An 18791-nucleotide genomic window follows, 5' to 3' on the forward strand; every position below is an offset into this window, starting at 1 on the left:
CCCAAACATGAAAATACAGACCTATTACTAGTAATCTGTAACCCATCATTTAAAATAGCTACAGTACCTGAAGATTAGGGGGTAGCCAATGTTGCCAATCTTTAACAAAGAATCTAGGGGTGACCTGGGAAACTATAGACTGGTAAGCCTGATGTTGATGCCAGACAAATGGTAGAAACTATCCTTAAAAACAAAATTACTGGTCATCTAGACAGACATGAATGGAGGAAGAGTCAACCTTGGTAAATTAATAATCTGCTAAAATTATTAGATTTTTTGAAGGTGTAGACAAAGATGTAAAAGTGAGCAGGTTAATATAGTTTATTTGGATTTTCAAAAGGCATTTGATGAAGTCCCTCATGAGAGACTCCTCAGGATAGTAGTGTTCTACTGTTGATCGGTAAAATCAATCAAACTGGTTAAAAGACGGGGAAACAGAGTAGAACTATATGGTGAGTTTTCAAAATAGAGAAAAATTAATAGTGGAGTGCCACAGGGGTCTGTACTGTTACATTCATTAATGATGTGACTAATGGAGCAGATCACACAAAATTAATCAAAGTTGTTAAACAGCAGATTGTGAGGAATTGCTGAAGGACCTACACATCTAAATTAAATTTAAGGGTGAAGTGGTGCACACAGGGAAAAATAATCCCAACAACAGGTGCACAAGCTGGGTTCCATATTAGAAATCACCCAGGGAAAGGAGCTAGGAGTCCTTATTAACAATACTTTGAAATTCTCAGCTCAGTATGTGGCAGTGGTCAAAAAGCAAATTTGTTAGAAATTACGGTGGCTATAGAATGCCCACGCTCACTTCCAAAATGTTTGCTTTTTGCTACCATACAGCCTGAAAGTAAAATGCGTTAAAACAATGTTTGCTCCATATTTCTACACGTCCTATCTCGCAAATGACATAATTCCTTAGAAAATGAATTATAAATAAAACATGGAATAGCTTGGTTGGCTAAGTGTCCACCCCTATTATACTTTTATAGCAATCTTAATTACTTAACCAATTACGTGACCAATCACCTTCAAAAGCACAAACCAAGTGGATTGGGCTCCACCTATATTAAACTGTATTGATTCACATGATAGAATAAAATCATCAGTTTCTGTTGGTTCCATCTGCTGGGTAGTGCATTTCAAAGTAAAGACCCAACCATAAGTGCCAAGAAGCTGTCGAAAGATCTCCAGGACAAAGTTGTGGAAAGGCCTTTGAATCAGTATAAAAGAAATGCAAAGTTCTTGAATATTCTCTGTAGCATGATCAAGACAATTATTAAGTGGAGGGTGTACAGCACCACCAAAATGCTGCCTTAGATCAGGTTATCCTTCCAAACTGGATGACCAAGCAAGAAAGAGACCAATCAGGGAGGCAAGCAAGAAGCCAATGGCAACTTTAACAGAACTACAGGCTTCTATGGCCAAGAATGGTCAAAGTGTACCATTCCTCAAGAAAGTCCATTCTGAATCCCATTTGACGTATGTAAAGATAGCTACATTATCTCCTTAGTCTAAGTGGCAAAATATTTTGTCATCTGATAAAACTAATAGAGCTTTATGGTCTGAATGCAAAGTATTACATTTGGCGCAAACCGAACACAACACATTACCCTGCGAACCCTATCACTATTGTGAAGCATGGTAGTGGTGGCATCATGTTATGGAGATTTTCTCATCGTCAGCGACTGGGGCATTTATCAGGATAGAAGGAAACAAAGAATGGAGAAAAGTAGAGAAAAGTACATGAGGAAGAACTGCTGCCTCTACAAGAAAGCTGAAATTGAGATGGAAGTTCACCTTTCAGCATGAAGACGAAGTACACAGCTAAAGCTATAATGGATTTCCTAAAGAACAAAAAGGTAAAATGTCAGATTGGCTTAAATCAGAGCCCAAAACTCAAGCCAATTAAAAATTTGTGGCACGACTTGAATAGTACTATCAATACTCCCCGAAGAATATGACAAAGCTTGAACAGTTCTATAAAGAAAAATAGTCTAATATTGACTAATCTAGTGCAAAGCTGGGAGGCCTATCCCAACATATTCATACTGTAATTGCTACAAAATGTGTTTTGACCAAGTATTGACTCAGAGAGTTGGAAACTTAACTGTTAGATTTTAGTTTTGTTTCTTTGAATGTGCATATACTTTGTCTCACAATAGAACTTTTTCCCCAGACAGGTGTGCAGTATGCTATATTGAGAAGTGGAAAAAATTCCTCATTTAAATGCATGCTAGACTGATGCACTGAGAAAAAATTGAAAAATGTTCAAGGGTATGTAAACTTGATAGCCACTATATTTGGAGAGGAATGAATAATAAAACAAAGAATCTCATCAATTTGCTGTAATGATCCACAGTGTAACTGTACTTTGAGTACTGTGCGTAGTTTTGATTGCCCCCTCTTAAAAAAGGCATAGACGAATTAGAAAAAGTACAGACAAGGGCAACTAAAATGATAAAGGGGATGGAACACATTCCCTTATGATGAAAGGCTAAATAGATTTGGGTTCTTAATCATGGAAAAGAGACAACTAAGAGGAGATATGCAAGTTTATAAAATCATGAATGGGACAGAAAGAATAAATAGTAAAACAATCAGACAATCCAATAAACTAACAACCAGTAAACAAATAGCAGAAAGTATTATTTCACTCAACAACCAAGCAAGCTATGGAATCTGATGCAAGACCATGTGGTCATGGCAACTAGCAAAGCGAGCTTTAAAAGTAGTTTGGGCAAGCTCATGGAGAAAAAGTCCACGAACAATGATTAACCAGGTAGACCTGCAAAAGCCATTGCTTATCCCGGGGCTGAACGACGAAAAATATATTTTTGGGGATATACCGGGTATTTGTGACCCAAACTAGCCACAGTCAGGCTGCTGGACTCAATGGATTTTGGTCTGAGCCAGCATGGAATCTCTTATGTTCTTTTGTGCTTATCAAATTAAAAAACAACCACCCTTTGAAATCCAGTCAGCCACCGGGTGGCTGGCAAAATTAGCCAGACTGATCCAGTTAATTTAGCTGAGGTATTCAGCAGCATATCCGCACTGCTGAATATCCCAGCTATCATAAAGTCAGCTGGATAAACTTAACTGCTCTTTAGCTGTCCTAAAGTTATCCAGCTAACTTTGCTGGATAACAGCGATCTGCCCTGGAAAGCCCCTGGACCACCATTAACAGCAGAATAACTTGTTATATGGCTAAAATGTTCTGTCAGTCTGACAAGATTTTTCAATCCTGGCATTTGTCTGGTTAAGTGCCAAACTTAGACCAAAGCGCTGAATGTGAACCTCTAAGTTTTCTCAGTAGTTGTTTTAGAAAGCCAAGTTAAATATTTTGTATATGGAATAACACACTGTTAGTAGCTGGTAGTCCTAAAGATATATATGCACATCTCTGCTGCTGAAGCCACCAGGTCTTAGGCCTTAATCGACATGTATGCATCTTTGTAACTTTATACCTTGTCATGTTATTCCTTACATAAAAAGGGCAAGGTCAGACTGTTGCCAGAGGAATCCTGCACTCTGGCTAGAAGCAACATTTAGAAAAGCAGAACATTTATTTCCAAGAATTACTCAAGGGCCCTGGTAACCCAAGATTTCTCAGTGAAAGCAACCAAAACTCTGTTTTCAGCTATTTTACAATTTGCTAACATATAATAGTACCCATATTCAGAAAAGGATCCAAAAGAAAAGCAGACAAGTATATGTTGGATAGCCTAACATCAGTTCCAAGAAAAACACTAGAAACTATTATTAAAAAGAGATGGCTGGAAAATTACATAAGAACTTAAGCAATGCCACGCTGGGTCAGACCAAATGGTCCATCAAGCCCAGCACCCTGCCAGTGGTCAATTTAGGTTAATAGCAAGTACCTGACAGATACTAATGGGGAAAGTTATTTTGTGTTGTTCACTCCCAGAAGGGGTAGCAATTCCTAAGTCTGCCTAATTGTTAATCAGTCTGTCCTCTAGAAACTTGTCCAAACCTTTTTTAAATTCAGCTCTACTATTAACGCGGATCACATCTCCCCTGCAACAACATTTCACAGCTAATTTTTGCTTTGACTGAAAAAATACTTTCTAAACCTTGTCTGAAATATGCTACCATAGTATTCTCTCGTCTCAATACTATTTCAAAGGGTAAATAAAATTGTTCTCTATTAAGTTGTTCCACATCAATTAGAATTTTATAAATCTCTATTCTAACCTCTTTTGTTTCTTTTCCAAGCTGAAGAGCCCTAACCCATTTAGCTTTTTAGATAAAGGAGCCATTCTATCCCCTCTTATCATGTTTGTTGCCTCTCTCTGTACCTTTTCTAGTTATGCTACATCTTTGAGATAGGGGAAGCATAATTGTACAATCAGGGGCTGTTCTATAAGGCAGCAGGGTGAGACAACTGCCTCAGGTGGCAGAATTTTAAGGCGGCAAAAAATGTCCTTCTCAGAACGCTGCTGTGGTGTCTGCCTCACACTCATACCGGGAACTCTCCGGATTTGGCCCGGAGACTCCGGAATTCTGAACGAATTGCTGGGTTTCCGGGCCAACACCCAAAATCTTCAGGGCCCCTGCTGCAGAAGGAGAGAAAGGGCCTGGAGCAGCACAGGCTCAAAGAGGGAGGAGTATCAGCACCTATGCCCCCAGAAGAAAATGTGAAGCCCGGTGCTGCGCAGAAAGAAAGACTAGCAGAAGCGGCGCCCTCCTCCGCAGGAAACTGAAGACGCAGGAGGAGGAGCAACAGTGTTGGGCTGTGCGCTGAAAATAAAACAAGGGCAGAGTGGGCTGACACTCCAGGAGGAGGAGGAGGAGGAAGTGGAGCGCATGTCTCGTGGGCCTGGGGAAAGAGGCGGCTCCTGTGGCTAATGAGAATCAAGGTGAGAAGAGATAATGAGAGTGCATGCGTGTATGGAAGAGGGAGAGAAGTGAATGAGTGTATATGTGTGTATGGAAAAGAGAGATGGGGGGGGGGGAGAGAGGGTGGGCGGGGGGCACTATCTCATCCCTCACCTCAGGCAGCAGATTGCCTTGAGCAACCCCTGTGTACAATATTCAAGGTATGGTCACATCCTAGATTTACATAGTTATAGTATGATATTCACAGTTTAGATCTACTCCTTTTGAAATTATTCCTGACATTTAATTTGCTTTTTTGAATGTTGCTGCCCAAGATTTTGGTAATATTCTGGAGAGTTAAATGTACTTCTTTGGACTGACAACACAATGCATCAAAAAAAGGTTCAGGATAGGTACAAAAATAGTTGATTTCCTTTAGCCCATTGTGAAGGAATGTTTGTTCCTAACTCTAGGATATGATCCTTGGGACCATGGTAGTTGACCACTAGAGGGCTCACTTGCGTTTCAAAGGGATTGCCCAGTCATTTCCTCCACCAAGAGGGGCCAAGTATAAAGGACAGACAAGGAAAGGTAAGTAGCAGAATAATACCAGGAGAAAGAAAGCAACAAAAACCCTGCAAGGGGAAGGAAATTTAAGAGAACTGAGAAATTATTCTGTTTCTTATGAGAATTTAAAACCAACTCTTCCCAAACTTTTAGCCAATGTAACCCCATTCTAGCACTTGAATACTCACAAGATCCAAAGATGACCAAAACAAATTAGCAGAGGGACGGTCTCCATCCAACGATCATGCCACTCTAGCTGATCCCCTCTCTCAACCTCCAGTCTCTCCAGTAGAAGCTGTCTCTCAACCTCCACCCCCTCCAGAAGACCTCCTCTTAACATCCTACCTCTAAGGTGATCCCTTTTTACAACCCCCAGCTCCTCTCATCCTCCAGCCAATCCCCTCTCTCTACGCTTCTTCAGCCTTTTTTGCATATTCCCAGCTCATCCTCTCTCACCACTAAACTCTTCTTATAACTTCCAAATGATCCTCTGCCATTCCCTTTCTCTTATCCCATCACCCATTCCTCTCATCCCTATCCCCTCTCTCACCTCCTAGCCTCCCCTCCAACCCTTCTCTCACACCCTACTCAGTTGATTTTCTGTAACTCCCTCTCTCTCACCCTCCAAGCCAATCCCTCTCCACCTGATCAAACCCTCAAGCCTCTCTTGAATCTGATCCCTCTCTTCAAACAGCCCTTCCTCCAAGCATCCCACCAGTTGTCAATCCTGAGGCCAAAGGCAGATGGCAACTGGTGGGAGTAGAGGACAGGTTGATGACGGGGCACCATTTTTCTCTCAGGTTCAGTGATGAGTGAAGAGAGAGGAGCAGAGGCAATATCCACTACCATGCACATTCAGCCTTTCCCTCTCCTCATGGCTGGCCCCAAGCCTGATGGTGATCTGCAAGTGACAGTGGCATTAATAATGAACGGCAGCAAAGGACCTGTGAGCTAATGGAAGCTCACAGGTTCTGCAGCAGCCCTGTTCCCTCCTTGCATAGGGCTTACTGTTATCACAAAAATTCATGCAAGGGCAAGTCCCACATACTCCCAAGGGTCCCATGCTGGCTTCCACTAACTAATGATACTGCTACCTGAAAAGTGCTGTTTAAGGCACTTGTGACTACAATTGAAGATTCTGTGACCCCCATATGGGGTACAGCGATATATGTCCCATTATGTCTGCTGAGGGCAGAGGAGAGCAACCTCTGGAAAAGGAAACCCCAGACTGATAAAAGGCAAGAGGCTCCCAAGAGCAGGTTATAAACAAAAGACTACAAATCCCAAAGTGCAGAAAGAGTTAGTGGAATTATGGGTTTTGGGGGGTAGGGTTTCCAAGAGTAGAGCAGGTGGAAATCTCAAGAGCCTTTTTTAGATGCTAAAGGGGGTTCTTGTCCACCAGTGGAAGGAAGACTTCTCAAACGTGTCCTATAAGGTGGGTTGACTGTTTCATTAAAAGAGACAATGACTAGATTTTTCAACTGTTTAAGGGTTGGAAACTTGCTGGAATTCTACAGCAGGGGAAGAGAATAAGTAAAGGCAACGCTGTGCATCTAAGGCTGTGTTTGGAATTTTCTAGAATTTCTGCAGCAAGGGAGGAGAGCAGCTGCAAGAAAGGCTGTGCAGCAACATAGAACTGTACTCTAAACTTGCTGGAATTACTACAACGGGGAAAGGGGAATAAGTAAAGGGTGCACCCTACAGCTATCTAAACCAGTGTTGGGAATTTCCTAGAGTTGCTCTAGTTGGAGTGTAGGGGTGTTTTGAAAAGGTTTTCCTAAGAAATTAAACTAATTTAGTGCAAGTGAAGAAATTAAGATCATTGCAAGACTATGAAATTATACTGGTCAGACTTGTAAAAATATCCAAGGCTAATGAAATACTAGAATGTATACTGAAGTGCTAGAAAATATGTAAAAGGTTAAAAAGTATGTTACAATTCATTTTTGCTTTCTGGGCTCAATTTATATGAATCACATGACTTACAAGAATTCAATCCCATCAGCAAATATGAGAAAATTATAATGCCAACCAATTAGGAAAATGTTATGCAAATAAACTCACTCACTCACTGGTGTGTAAATTAGAGGTGGTGACCTATTTAACCCATTGTATCACTAATGTTCTCTGAGACTGCTCCTGAATTGACTTTGCTGGTAGTGGCACTTTCCTGGAATGTTCTATTTATCTCTTTCAGCTGCCGGTGTTAAGTGTAAAGCAGTGTTGGGAGTATAATGTGGAGCCCTATCCAGGAACACCTGGACTTAAACTGTGCTGAATTTTGGGTCTAACAAGGTTATTTTAGCTCATTGCAGCTATTTATGCATGGGTCCTCTAACTGAAAAGCAGGCAGTCTCCTTAGGCTCCTCGCCTACCACCATGTATCCTCCAGAGCAGCGGTTCTCAACCGGTGTGTAGAGGCACACTAGTGTATCGCAAAGCACCGGCAGGTGTGTCGTGCATCCGCTGCTCTTCTCCCCCCCCTTTCACCTCAGCGAGACGAACACTACTGCTGTTCCCGCCCGGGCTATCAGCACATTCAAGCCCCAAGGGGAATAGCAGCAGTGTTTCTGAAAGCTGGCAACAGGAACATGACCTTTTCTTTACCGGGCACGTGGGAAGAAGAAAAGGCCATGTATGTATGCTGCTGCTGCTGCAGAAATTGCATCCAAGGCTCTCCCCGGCCCCACTACACTCAGCAGTTTGCCTGTGCTGCAATCATCGCAGCACTGAGCAGTCAGCTGAGAATATGGCCGCCGGGATTTCCTGCCACGCTGCTGTTGGGGAAATCCATCCATTAGCTGCCCAGAGCCAGAGCTGAAGATCGGCACTGGCTGGTCACACTGCCTGGACCGGTCTCAGACCTCCCCTTCTCTCGCCAGCGTGATACCAGCAAGAAAATATAAAAATAATAATCAAACTGCAAAAAAAATAAAAGGAGAAGAAAAAGCATAGAATTAGATTCTAGGCTGACTGCTCTTTGCCGTGATAGCAGCACAAACAAACTGCTGAGTGCTGCCTTCTTGTCGCTGCAGGGCGGTGGGAGGTCACTCCTGCTGCAGTTCCCAGCCTGTCAGGACTCTGCTTTTAATAGCAGCATACCGGCTACCTTGTGCTGTAGCTGCCATGTGTGCCGTGGGTGAGGGTGGGGGTGAGTGAGTGAGAGTGAGCCAGCATGTGTGTAAGTGTATGAGAGAATGTGTGTGTGTGTGTAAGTAAGAGCGAAAACGTGTGAGAGCAAGAGACTGCTCAGAAAAGTCACTGATGTGTGTGAGAGAAAAACATTGGTCAGGGAGGTGTCTGGTGTGTGTGAGAAAGAGACTGGTCAGAGAGATGTCTGGTGTGTGTGTGTGTGAGAGAGAAAGAGATTGGTCATGGAGCTGACTGGTGTGTGTGTGTGTGAGTGAGAAAGAGATTGGTCAGGGAGATGACTAGTGTGTGAGAGTATGAGTGAGAGTGTATGAGTGTTAGACTAGTCATGGGCCCTAAAGAAGAAGAGCATGAAGACAGAGCTTCAGCAGCCCTTGCTGCTTCTGGTATGTGCTATTGGCCTACAAGGGAAAGGAGTAGGAGAATTACTGGAGAGGGTAAGTAAAGGTGGCTTTTTAAGTTTATCTTTCTTGATTGATGCCATTTTAATTATTGGGTATTATGTGATGTGTCTGCTGTTAGAAATATTTTATTGGTGCTTGGAGAATTTTTAATAATTCTGAACATTTTTAATGATTGGATGTTATTCCATTTATATTCTAGTTTTAGAATTATTTTATATTTCTCGAGGAAAGTATAAATACAAATCTGGAGACAAAAACTGAACTGGAAACAAGAAGCCAAACTCTGATTGTAGTACAATGCCAAAACAAAAACATTAGCTTTATGGTCACTTTATTCTGTATTTGGTGAGGGTCTGTCTGTGTGACCCAGCTAAGGGTGTTCTGCGAGCTTGTAGTTTCCTGGTAGGGATTTATAGCAGCTTGGCTTGTTCTGTTTTCCTAATAGGAGGTGTATCGGTGTTTAGGGCCTGGTGTAATTTTTGCAGTGCTGCCTTTTCATAGGTAGGGTTGTTATTTTATTTATTTAAAAATTTTTCTATACCGTCATTAAGTTAAATACCATCACAACGGTTTACAGAAGGGCAGTTTGAGTTCCATAATGCAGGTGCAACTTTGTGCGCATTATTGCAAATTCTGGAAGTCTGTTAGGTGCTGTATTTCTGTTTTGCACAGAATGCAGAGTGGCTTTTTTGGGTTTCCATATTTGTAATTTGTGGTCCTTCTGTACTTGGTGAAGGTCGATTCTATGTGTGTGTGAACGAGGTGAAGTATTTTACTAGCATGTAGGCATTTATATCAATATTATTTGTTGTGTTTTCTCAATAGAACATGCATTGGTGGTAAATTACTGTTTTTTCATAAGGAGGGCTATTGCACCTGGTAGGAGTGTGTGTTTATATTGCTGTTACTGAGATGACACCAGAAATATCTTTTTTGTATGGTTAATTGAACGGGAAATGTCCTAGTTCTGTTTTGTAGCCATTGTTGGGGGGTCAGGGTGGATCCTATAGATAAAGAGTATATGTTTACATTTAGCCCTATGACGATCATGTGTTCAGTGGTCATGCATGTGAGAACCATCTGTCAGGTGTGTCCTGGCAGAAAAAAGGTTGAGAACCACTGCTCCAGAGTGATGCAGACTTCTCTTCAAACCAAATCTCCTGCATGGAATCACAAAGCAGCAACCACTGGATCACAGGCCTGGCCCCATACAATTACTTTTACTGCAACAATAAAAAAGTTCACTACTTACCCTTGCAAATTTTTGTGTATTCTATTGCACTTTTCCTTCAAAATTTGAAAAATCTCTGCCAGAAAAAAAAATCTTATTTACCATATTTGAAAACTTCCTGTGAAAAAATTTACATTTGTAGAAACTTACAAAGTGTAAAACATTAAAAAAAAATATAAACAAAAAATTGTAACTTATGACATTATAGTAAAATTGGTTATTACCTGCTAATTTTCATTCCTGTAGTACCACACATCAGTCCAGACAAGTGGGTTTTGCATTCTTACCAGTACGGAAGGCACAGAATAAAACTTTTCAGGTACTGCTACATAACAGAGAGTGCCACCTGTAGTCCCTCAGTATTGACCTGTACCCAAGCCGAGATGTCTAACTTAACAAATCCCAGGAAACTCTGAGTGAGCAGAGACTCAAAGCTGGAATCCCCTAAAACTTGGCCCCCTTGTCTCAAACAAAGAGCATATTAAAGTATGCACACGTCTAATAAATCTGTATATGTTACATACCATCTCAGCAACATCCAGAAGCGAGGAAGTCTTTCGAAAGAACGGACTGGGTCTCTGGACTGATCTGTAGTACTACAGGGATGAAAATTAGTAGGTAATAACCAATTTTCCTTTCCTGTGTGTATCCCAGATCAGTCCAGACAAGTGGGATGTACCCAAGTCCCTCTATGCTGGGCGGTAACTTAATAGACTCGTGCGTAACACACTTTCCCTAAAAGACACTTCCTCTGCGCCCACACATCCAAGCAGTAATGCTTGGTAAAAGTGTGACTAGAAGACCACGTCGCCAGCTGGCAAATCTCCTGCAGAGAAATCTGCTGACACTCCGCCCAAGAGGTTGCCTATGCCCTAGGGGAATGCGCTCTCGACCCTTCAGCCACCAACTGACCCTAACATATATAGGCCAAAGTTATCGCCTCTTTCAACCATCTTGCAATCGTGCCCTTGGAAGCCTTATTCCCCTTCCTGGCTCCACTAAACAGGACAAACAGATGATCCAATTTCTGAAAGGCATTCGTCACCTTAAGATATCGCAACAGAATATGCCACATATCCAATAAGTGAAGCTCCCTCACTAGGGAGCATCCGGAGACAAATTCAGAAAACCTGACGGTCGAGCTACCGGCCTAAGATGAAAAGAGGAAATAACCTTAGGCAAAAAGGAAGGAACTGTATGCAATGAAACCCCGATCCTCTGTAAAGTGCAAGAAAGGGTCCCTACACAACAAATCTTGTAGCTCAGATATCCTTCTAGCTGAACAGATAGCCACCAAGAAAGCCTTCAGGGTTAAATCTTTTAAAGAAGCCCTTCTAATTGGTTCAAAGGGAGGACCACACAGCACCCGAAGAACCAAATGAAGATTCCAGGCTGGACAAATCTTCCAGACCGGATGACGCAGATGCTTTGCCCTCTTGAGAAAGCGAGCCACATCCGGATGAGACGCCAACAGTCTTCTCTGAACTCTATGTCGAAGGGACCCTAAGGCTGCCACCTGAACCCAAAGGGAATTATAGGTCAATCCCTTAGCCAAGCTGCTTTGCAAAAGGCCAAAACCTGCAGAATGTCTACCTTTAAAAGTTACACCTTGTTCTGCAAGCACCACAATTTGAACACTTTCCAAACCCAGACATAAGCCAACATGGAGGGCCTCCGCGCCTGAAGCAAAGTAGTAATTACAGGCTCCGAGTATTCCTTCAAGTGGAGCCATCGCCTCTCAAAAGCCAAGCCACGCCACTAGACACAAGCGATCCGCCCGGTCTGAAAATATGGGTCCCTACCGCAACAACCCTGGCAGATGGGCCAAGTGAACGGGACAGTCTACCGTTAGATGAACCAGGTCCAAAAACCACGGACAATGTGGCCACTTGGGCACCACCAGAATCACTCTTTCTGGATGAAGCTCGATGTGTCGCAATATCCAACCTATGAGAGGCCTTGGGGGAAACACATAGAGTAACAGATTTGTCAGCCACGGCTGAATGAGAGCATTGATACTCTCCCTCCAATGACTGAAAAACCGAACCATCTTCGCATTTCCTGGAGTTGCTATGAGGTCCAACGCTAGCCTGCCCCAACTGGCCTGAACCAAGGTGAAGGCCTCTGCCGACAACTCCCATTCCCCCGGACTCAGACGCTGTCAGTTGAGATAATCCACTCACACGTAGTTCAATCTGGCCACATGGGACGCAGCTATTTCCACCAGATGTTTCGCCGCCCAAAGAAACAGTTCTTGCACCTCCAGAGGACTCTTCGGTCTGCCCTGACGACTGATGTATGCCACTGTCGTCTCATTGTCAGAGAACACTTGCACCAACTTCCTTTGAATAAGCAGGAGAAATGCCAGCAAGGCCTTGCGAACTGCTCTGGTTTCCAGATGATTGATAAACCAGGATGCCTCTTCTGGCAAGCACTGACCCTGGGCCGATTTCCCTTGACAAATCACCCCCCGACCTTTGAGGCTGGCGTCCATGATCACCACCACCCAGTCAGGCACTTTCAGATCCATCCCTTTCTCCAGATAGAGCCAAGACAGCCACCACAAGAGACTGGACCTGGCATCCTCCAGAAGCAGTAAAAGAAGCTGAAAATCCTTCAAAAGCGAATGCCAACGGGATAACAGAGCCTCTGCAGAGGATGCATGTGAGCAAACACCCATGGAACTAATTCCAGCATAGAAGCCATGGAACCCAGGACCTGTAAATAATCCCAGGGAACCAGAAGTCACAGCAGACAAAGCACCTGATTCTGCAACCTGACCTCTCTTTCCGTAGTCAGAAGCACTTCCCTCTCCGGGTATCGAAGCACGCTCCCAGACATTACAAAGACTGTGTTGGCACCAAATGACTCTTCGCCAGATTAGTCACCCAGTCCAACAAATCCAGGAGCTGTAGGTCTCGCTGCACTGAGCGACAATATTCCACTTCCGACTTTACTCAACTAGCAATCGTCCAGATACGGGTGCACCAGGATACCTTCCTTCCTGAGTGCTGCTGCCATTACCACCATGTGAAAGTCCGCGGAGCAGTTACTAATCCAAGGGGAAGGACCCGAAATTGGAAATGCTCTCCCAGAACCATGAACCTCAGAAACCTCTGGTGTTCAGCCCGAATGGGGATATGGAGGTAGGCCTCTCAAGCCCAATGACGCGAAAAACTCCCTTATATGCAATTCCGCTATCACCACGCATGTCTCCATCCGAAAACTGAGGGCAGCATTTCCTTCTGCGGATCGAGAAAAGGCTAAAAAAGTCCCCTCCTACTTGGGGGCCACAAAATACACGGAGTACCATCCCTGCCCTCTCTCCTGAGGGAGCACCAGAACAATGGCGTGTAGGAGCTGCAGCTGTTGCATAGTATCCTGCACAGCCTCCAGCTTGGATCAGGAGATGCAGTGGGAAATTACAAAGGTGTCCCTGAGTGGACAAGAAAATTCTAAGGTGTATCTGTCTCTTACCACCTCCAGAACCCACTGGTCCACTCCTCGCAAAAAGGGGCAGTCTCTCTCAAATAGCCTCCAGAGAGGAGCAGACCAGCCCACCTTCATTGGCCAATCTTACTTCAGCCTCCCCTTGGGCATCACAGCCCACCTTCATTGGCCAATCTTACTTCCGCCTCCCCCCGGGCACCACCATCCAATGGAGGTCTATGCTGGATTCGAAAGGACTGCTGCCTGCCAGAGCTCTGTTTTTGCACTGCAGGCAAAGGGCTGCTGCTGAAATGAAACCTCCTCACATCTCTAAACAGAGGTCATGGGGGAAAAGTCTCCTTGGAGGATTTCTAGTCCTTGGGTAACTTATTACCCTTCGACTCCCCCAACTACATCACGAGTTGCTCTAGATCCTCTCCAAACAGCAGCTTGCCCTTGAAGGAGAGGTTAGATAGCTGGGCTTTAGACCACACGTCCTCTGGCCAATTTTGCAGCCACATAAGCCTCCGCAGTGCCACTGCAGAGACCATAGACCTGGCGGAAGTCTGGATCAGGTCTCACAAGGCATTCGCCACATAGGCAACTCCCGCTTCCGAGCGGGCAGCTTGAGCTCGTGTGCCTTCTGCACCCAGCACAAGCAGGATCTCTGCATCAAGATTCTGCATACTGCCGCACAAAGGCTTAAAGTTGAAACCTTAAACAGCCTCTTCAGCAGAACCTCCAGCTTCTGATTCTGGATATCTTTCAGCGTGGCCGAGCCTGCCACCGGGATGGTCGTTATCTTGGTCACTGCAGACACCACTGCATCCACCTTGGGAACCTTCCACGACTCCAAGGTCTGTTCTGGCAAGAGATATAACTTAGCAATAGCTTTGGCTACCTTCAGGCCCACTTCGGGAGACACCCACTCCCGATCCACTAACTTCTTCATCTTCTTAGGCAACAGAAAAGCATTAGGGGGTCCCCGCAGCCCTTCCAGAACAGGATTTACCCCTTCATTGTCCGAATCTTCCTGCGTGACTTTAACCCCCAACTCAAACACCTGGGGAATTAGCAGACCCAGCTCCTGCCTATGGAACAGCCTGACCACCCGATGATAGAAGCCCTCTGTGATCGGGAACTCGTCCAAAACCTGCATTGGATCCACCATGTGCTAACAGGGTCTTTTTGTCCATATCCACCAGACTTTCCTGCAGAAGATTGGGATCAGCTGTCTCATCCGATGTGTCTCCCTCCACAGTGGATCGTCCGAGCCCCAGGATCCCTCCCGATCCGGCCTGCTTCTAATTCCTAGGCTTCTTAGCCACCTGGGTCTTCCTGGGTAAGGACCTCTTGGCTCCTGCATCCTTCTTGGCCAAATAGGCCTTATGGAGGAGAAGGACAAAATCCGTTGAAAATGCCTCTGGATCCGAAGAGGAAGGGTCCTGATACGCATCCCCTTGAGTCTCTTCCCCTTCCCTGTCAACCAACAGGACACTGTTCAGTGGGAAACAGCAGGGGATGGAAGTCCGAGGTTCTAGAGTAGCAGCCTGACTCCCACCATGTGCAGTCAAAATGTCCGCCTGCTCCTCTGACACCCCCAGGGTCTCCAGAACCAACCCAGTCGACCTTGTGCTCCGGCCACCCCCCGAGGGTCCCACGGAGGTCCAAATCCCTCTGGATACACACTCCAGGCAAAAAGCAGTCGTGCTGAGACACGTCCGGTTTGAGCCAGGCGGCAGCATGTCTGTGCGATCAGCCCTAAAAATAGCCCCTGCTGCTGATACTGTCGGCAGTGCACTCCTGATGCTGCCACAAACCCCTGGCTTGGCGGTCGAACAAACAGTGGTCCCACTCACCCAACTCTGCCTCCTGGCAGACAGGCTGATCAGTGATGGATCTAGCTTCCTAAGCAGCCTCTTCAAATTTATATTTATTTTTGTTTTTTAAAAGGAACCTAAGCAGAAAAAAAAACAAAAAGACACTGCAAGCAAGGAAAACTAAAAGAAATACTTCTCCGCCTCTGGATGCCAGGTGGAGACGCTGAAGGTAGCAAGGACCTGGCAGGTGTGAGGAAACCGGGACCCCCGGCTGTCACCCTCCAATCTAAAGGGTCGAGCTGGTTCAGGGATCACCAATCCCTCGCTTGCCCTACTCCACCTGAGAGATGGCCCACGAAGGAACCTATCACCTTGGGGAGCCTTCCTGTTAGGAATCTTCTCTCTTCTTCCTAAATTTTTTTCCCCAAACTCCAGACTGCAGGTTTGCACCTGTACCATCTGCTGGAGACAGAGAAATACTTAAGGACTGCAGGTGGCACTCTCTGTTATGCAGCAGTGCCTGAACGTTTTCATTCTCTGTCTCCACCTGCTGGTAGGGATGCAAAACTCACTTGTCTGGACTGATCTGGGGTATGCAAAGGAAACAGATTCTTTGGGAAGAATCTACATTTTCTCAATGACCATACCTTTTGCTTGTAAAAAATGGTACACAAGACATATACCCTAGAGAAAAGGCAAGATGGGGAGATATGATAAACATTTAAATACCTCAGAGGTATGAATACATAAAAGGTGGGACTCTCAACCAAAAGGAGACTCTGTGATGAGGGGTCAATGGATGAGAGTATTTATTTACAGAAAGGGTATGACTGCATGAAAGGGTCTCACAGTGGATATGGAAACAAGGACAGTATCTAAATTTGAGAAAGCATGGGACAAGCACAGGGGATCTCTGGGAAGCGGTAGGGGTTGAAAAACTGAACAAATATGTGGATGGGCAGACTAGACAGGCCGTATAGTCTTTTTCTGATGGCAGAACTGAAATGCTTAAACAAAATCCACTAAGGAGTGCAAGAAGACTCTAGGTCCAATAATTTCATTTTCAACATTGTTTATTTATAGTTTTAAAGTTCCAAGGAGCCACTCCTATTTTAAAGTAATGCACAAATAAATGACTGCTTCAGGGTCCCCCGACACGGACCCCGTGTTTCGCCCGAAGGCTGCGTCCCTCGCCTTCGGGCGAAACACGGGGTCCGTGTCGGGGGACCCTGAAGCAGTCATTTATTTGTGCATTACTTTAAAATAGGAGTGGCTCCTTGGAACTTTAAGACTATAAATAAACAATGTTGAAAATGAAATTATTGGACCTAGAGTCTTCTTGCACTCCTTAGTGGATTTTGTTTACGAATTGTGGAGTGCAGTATTGCTCCTTCTTTATATTTGGAGAACTGAAATGCTACCATTCTTCCAGACATTTAGTTGCTATACTTCCAGCATGTCTGTAAAACAGTTAGCTGGAAAGACCTTACTGCTCCATATAGTTTAAAACTGTTACTAAGAAAGCTTCACATCTTGAAATGTTCTCACATAAGCATGTTCTCACAAATGAAAAGGAAAACTAGATTAGCAATAAATACATCAAACATGGGAAAAATTCCAAAAGGAGAAAGAAAGGCTATCATCAAGTTTCAGAAAAAGCTATATAATCAGTTTCTATAAATAAATTTATGAAACTGAACAAATTTTGCAATTTTACAACCTTCTAAATTTAATTCAAATGGTCATAGCACATGCCAGGCTCCCAACTGCATCACCCCCACCTCCTTTAATTCTCTTTTACCAAAGAAGCATATACATTGTTCTTTTCCAGTCCAACCCACTTATGTGCTAGATCAGAGAAACCTACTAATTCAAGGAGGAATGGACTCGGCCCTTAGATCAGCGCTAGGAATGCTGGCTAGGTGAGGCGTGCTGAATATAACATAGTAATGGCGGCAGAAAAGGACCAAATGGTCAATCCAGTCTGCCCAGAAAGCTTCTTGTGGTATTATCTGCTGCACCATGTTTCTCTTAAAGGTAGCAACTGCCGTTCCATCATCCTGATCAGTGCTGCTCTTTCATATTCAGCATACCCCAGGTCAGTAATGTTTGCCCTATGTTAGAAGGGGAAATCAGCATTCCCAGGTTCAAAATGTTCCACAGCATATCAGCGAACACTACATTGGCTTCTATATTAAATGTGGCTACATGAAAATACCTGAATTTTCTTCCATGATGTTAAGGGCCTCAATGGCAGCCGATGCTAGCAAAGGAGGCAAAGAAGCTGAGAAGCAGTAACCTTGACCTGAAAGCCTCTGAGACAATGAAAATAGAAACCATACATTAAAAGTCATGGATGAAAACATTTGGAAAAGTTCTTGATTATTCACATCATCTTTGATGAGGAACTAAATTATTCAGGGAAATATTGATAAAGAGAAAGTTGATAATCTATTCCATTACTATGTTACTAAGATTAAAATAAAGAATATTTGAGAAAATGGGAGTACGTCCTTGTTCTAAAAAGCTGCATGTTTTAGAAAGGCCCTTTAGCATAAGCAGCCTTTACTTATGACTCTTCGGGCTGTAATAGTGGTTACCAAAATTCAGTTTGTCTCTAAATTAGTACCAAGACGGTATTAAAGGGACCATCACATCATACCCCCAAATACAGCTATGTTTTGAGATCATCACATCCGTTTTCAAGGGGATTTTTGAATGTTAATAATACTGGATAAATGTTTTCTAAGTGATACTATAGGATATCCAAGTGAAATCTTTATAGGCTGGAGCAGGAACCATGGTTCAAGTTTACACTGGCTTCCAATAGCCTGGAGATCTAAATATAAAGTGCTAAGCATGATTTATAAACTGTTACATAATGATTCAAATCCCTGGCTGGCATCCACACTCAGAGATTTTCACCAACTCATCAACTGTGCTCTATGGACAAAAATCTGCTAGACGTCCCTACAGCGAAAATAGCTAGACTGGAAGTTAGACAAAATTTAGCACTCTCTGTAGCAGGCCCAAGAAATGGAATCAGTTTCCCGAAGCGATACGTGATGCGTCTTCTACAAGCGTTTTCAAAAAGGCATTAAAGACCTACTTATTTGAACAGGCATTCCAGTAACATAATTAAAATTCATAATAACCACAGTCACTAATTTCCTAGGGAAGATTTTTCAAGATTCTACAGAAATTATGTGCCATATTGCACAAATCTGAACTGATTTGCATATTTATGTTTATTTTTATAAGGTATAAAACAATATAAATTAAGTTGTTTTCCAGTATTTCTTGTGTCTGGCTAATTTGTTTTTGTTTTTGAGGGGAAAAGGG

At 43.7% G+C, this 18791-nt stretch overlaps 1 protein-coding gene across 1 annotated transcript in view; it reads right to left on the reverse strand.

Moving 5' to 3' along the window:
* SPTLC1 (serine palmitoyltransferase long chain base subunit 1) overlaps positions 1–18791 on the reverse strand; it is a 205640-nt gene that overhangs the window by 47732 nt on the left and 139117 nt on the right. The window contains exons 11-12 of the mRNA XM_029618817.1: positions 17668–17764; positions 10222–10276 (exon numbers count right to left, since the gene is read on the reverse strand). Coding sequence (XP_029474677.1) covers positions 10222–10276; positions 17668–17764 — 152 coding nt within the window. The remainder of the gene's footprint in view (positions 1–10221; positions 10277–17667; positions 17765–18791) is intronic.

This window comes from Rhinatrema bivittatum, chromosome 1, assembly GCF_901001135.1.
Source record: "Rhinatrema bivittatum chromosome 1, aRhiBiv1.1, whole genome shotgun sequence".
NCBI classification, from domain to species: domain Eukaryota; kingdom Metazoa; phylum Chordata; class Amphibia; order Gymnophiona; family Rhinatrematidae; genus Rhinatrema; species Rhinatrema bivittatum.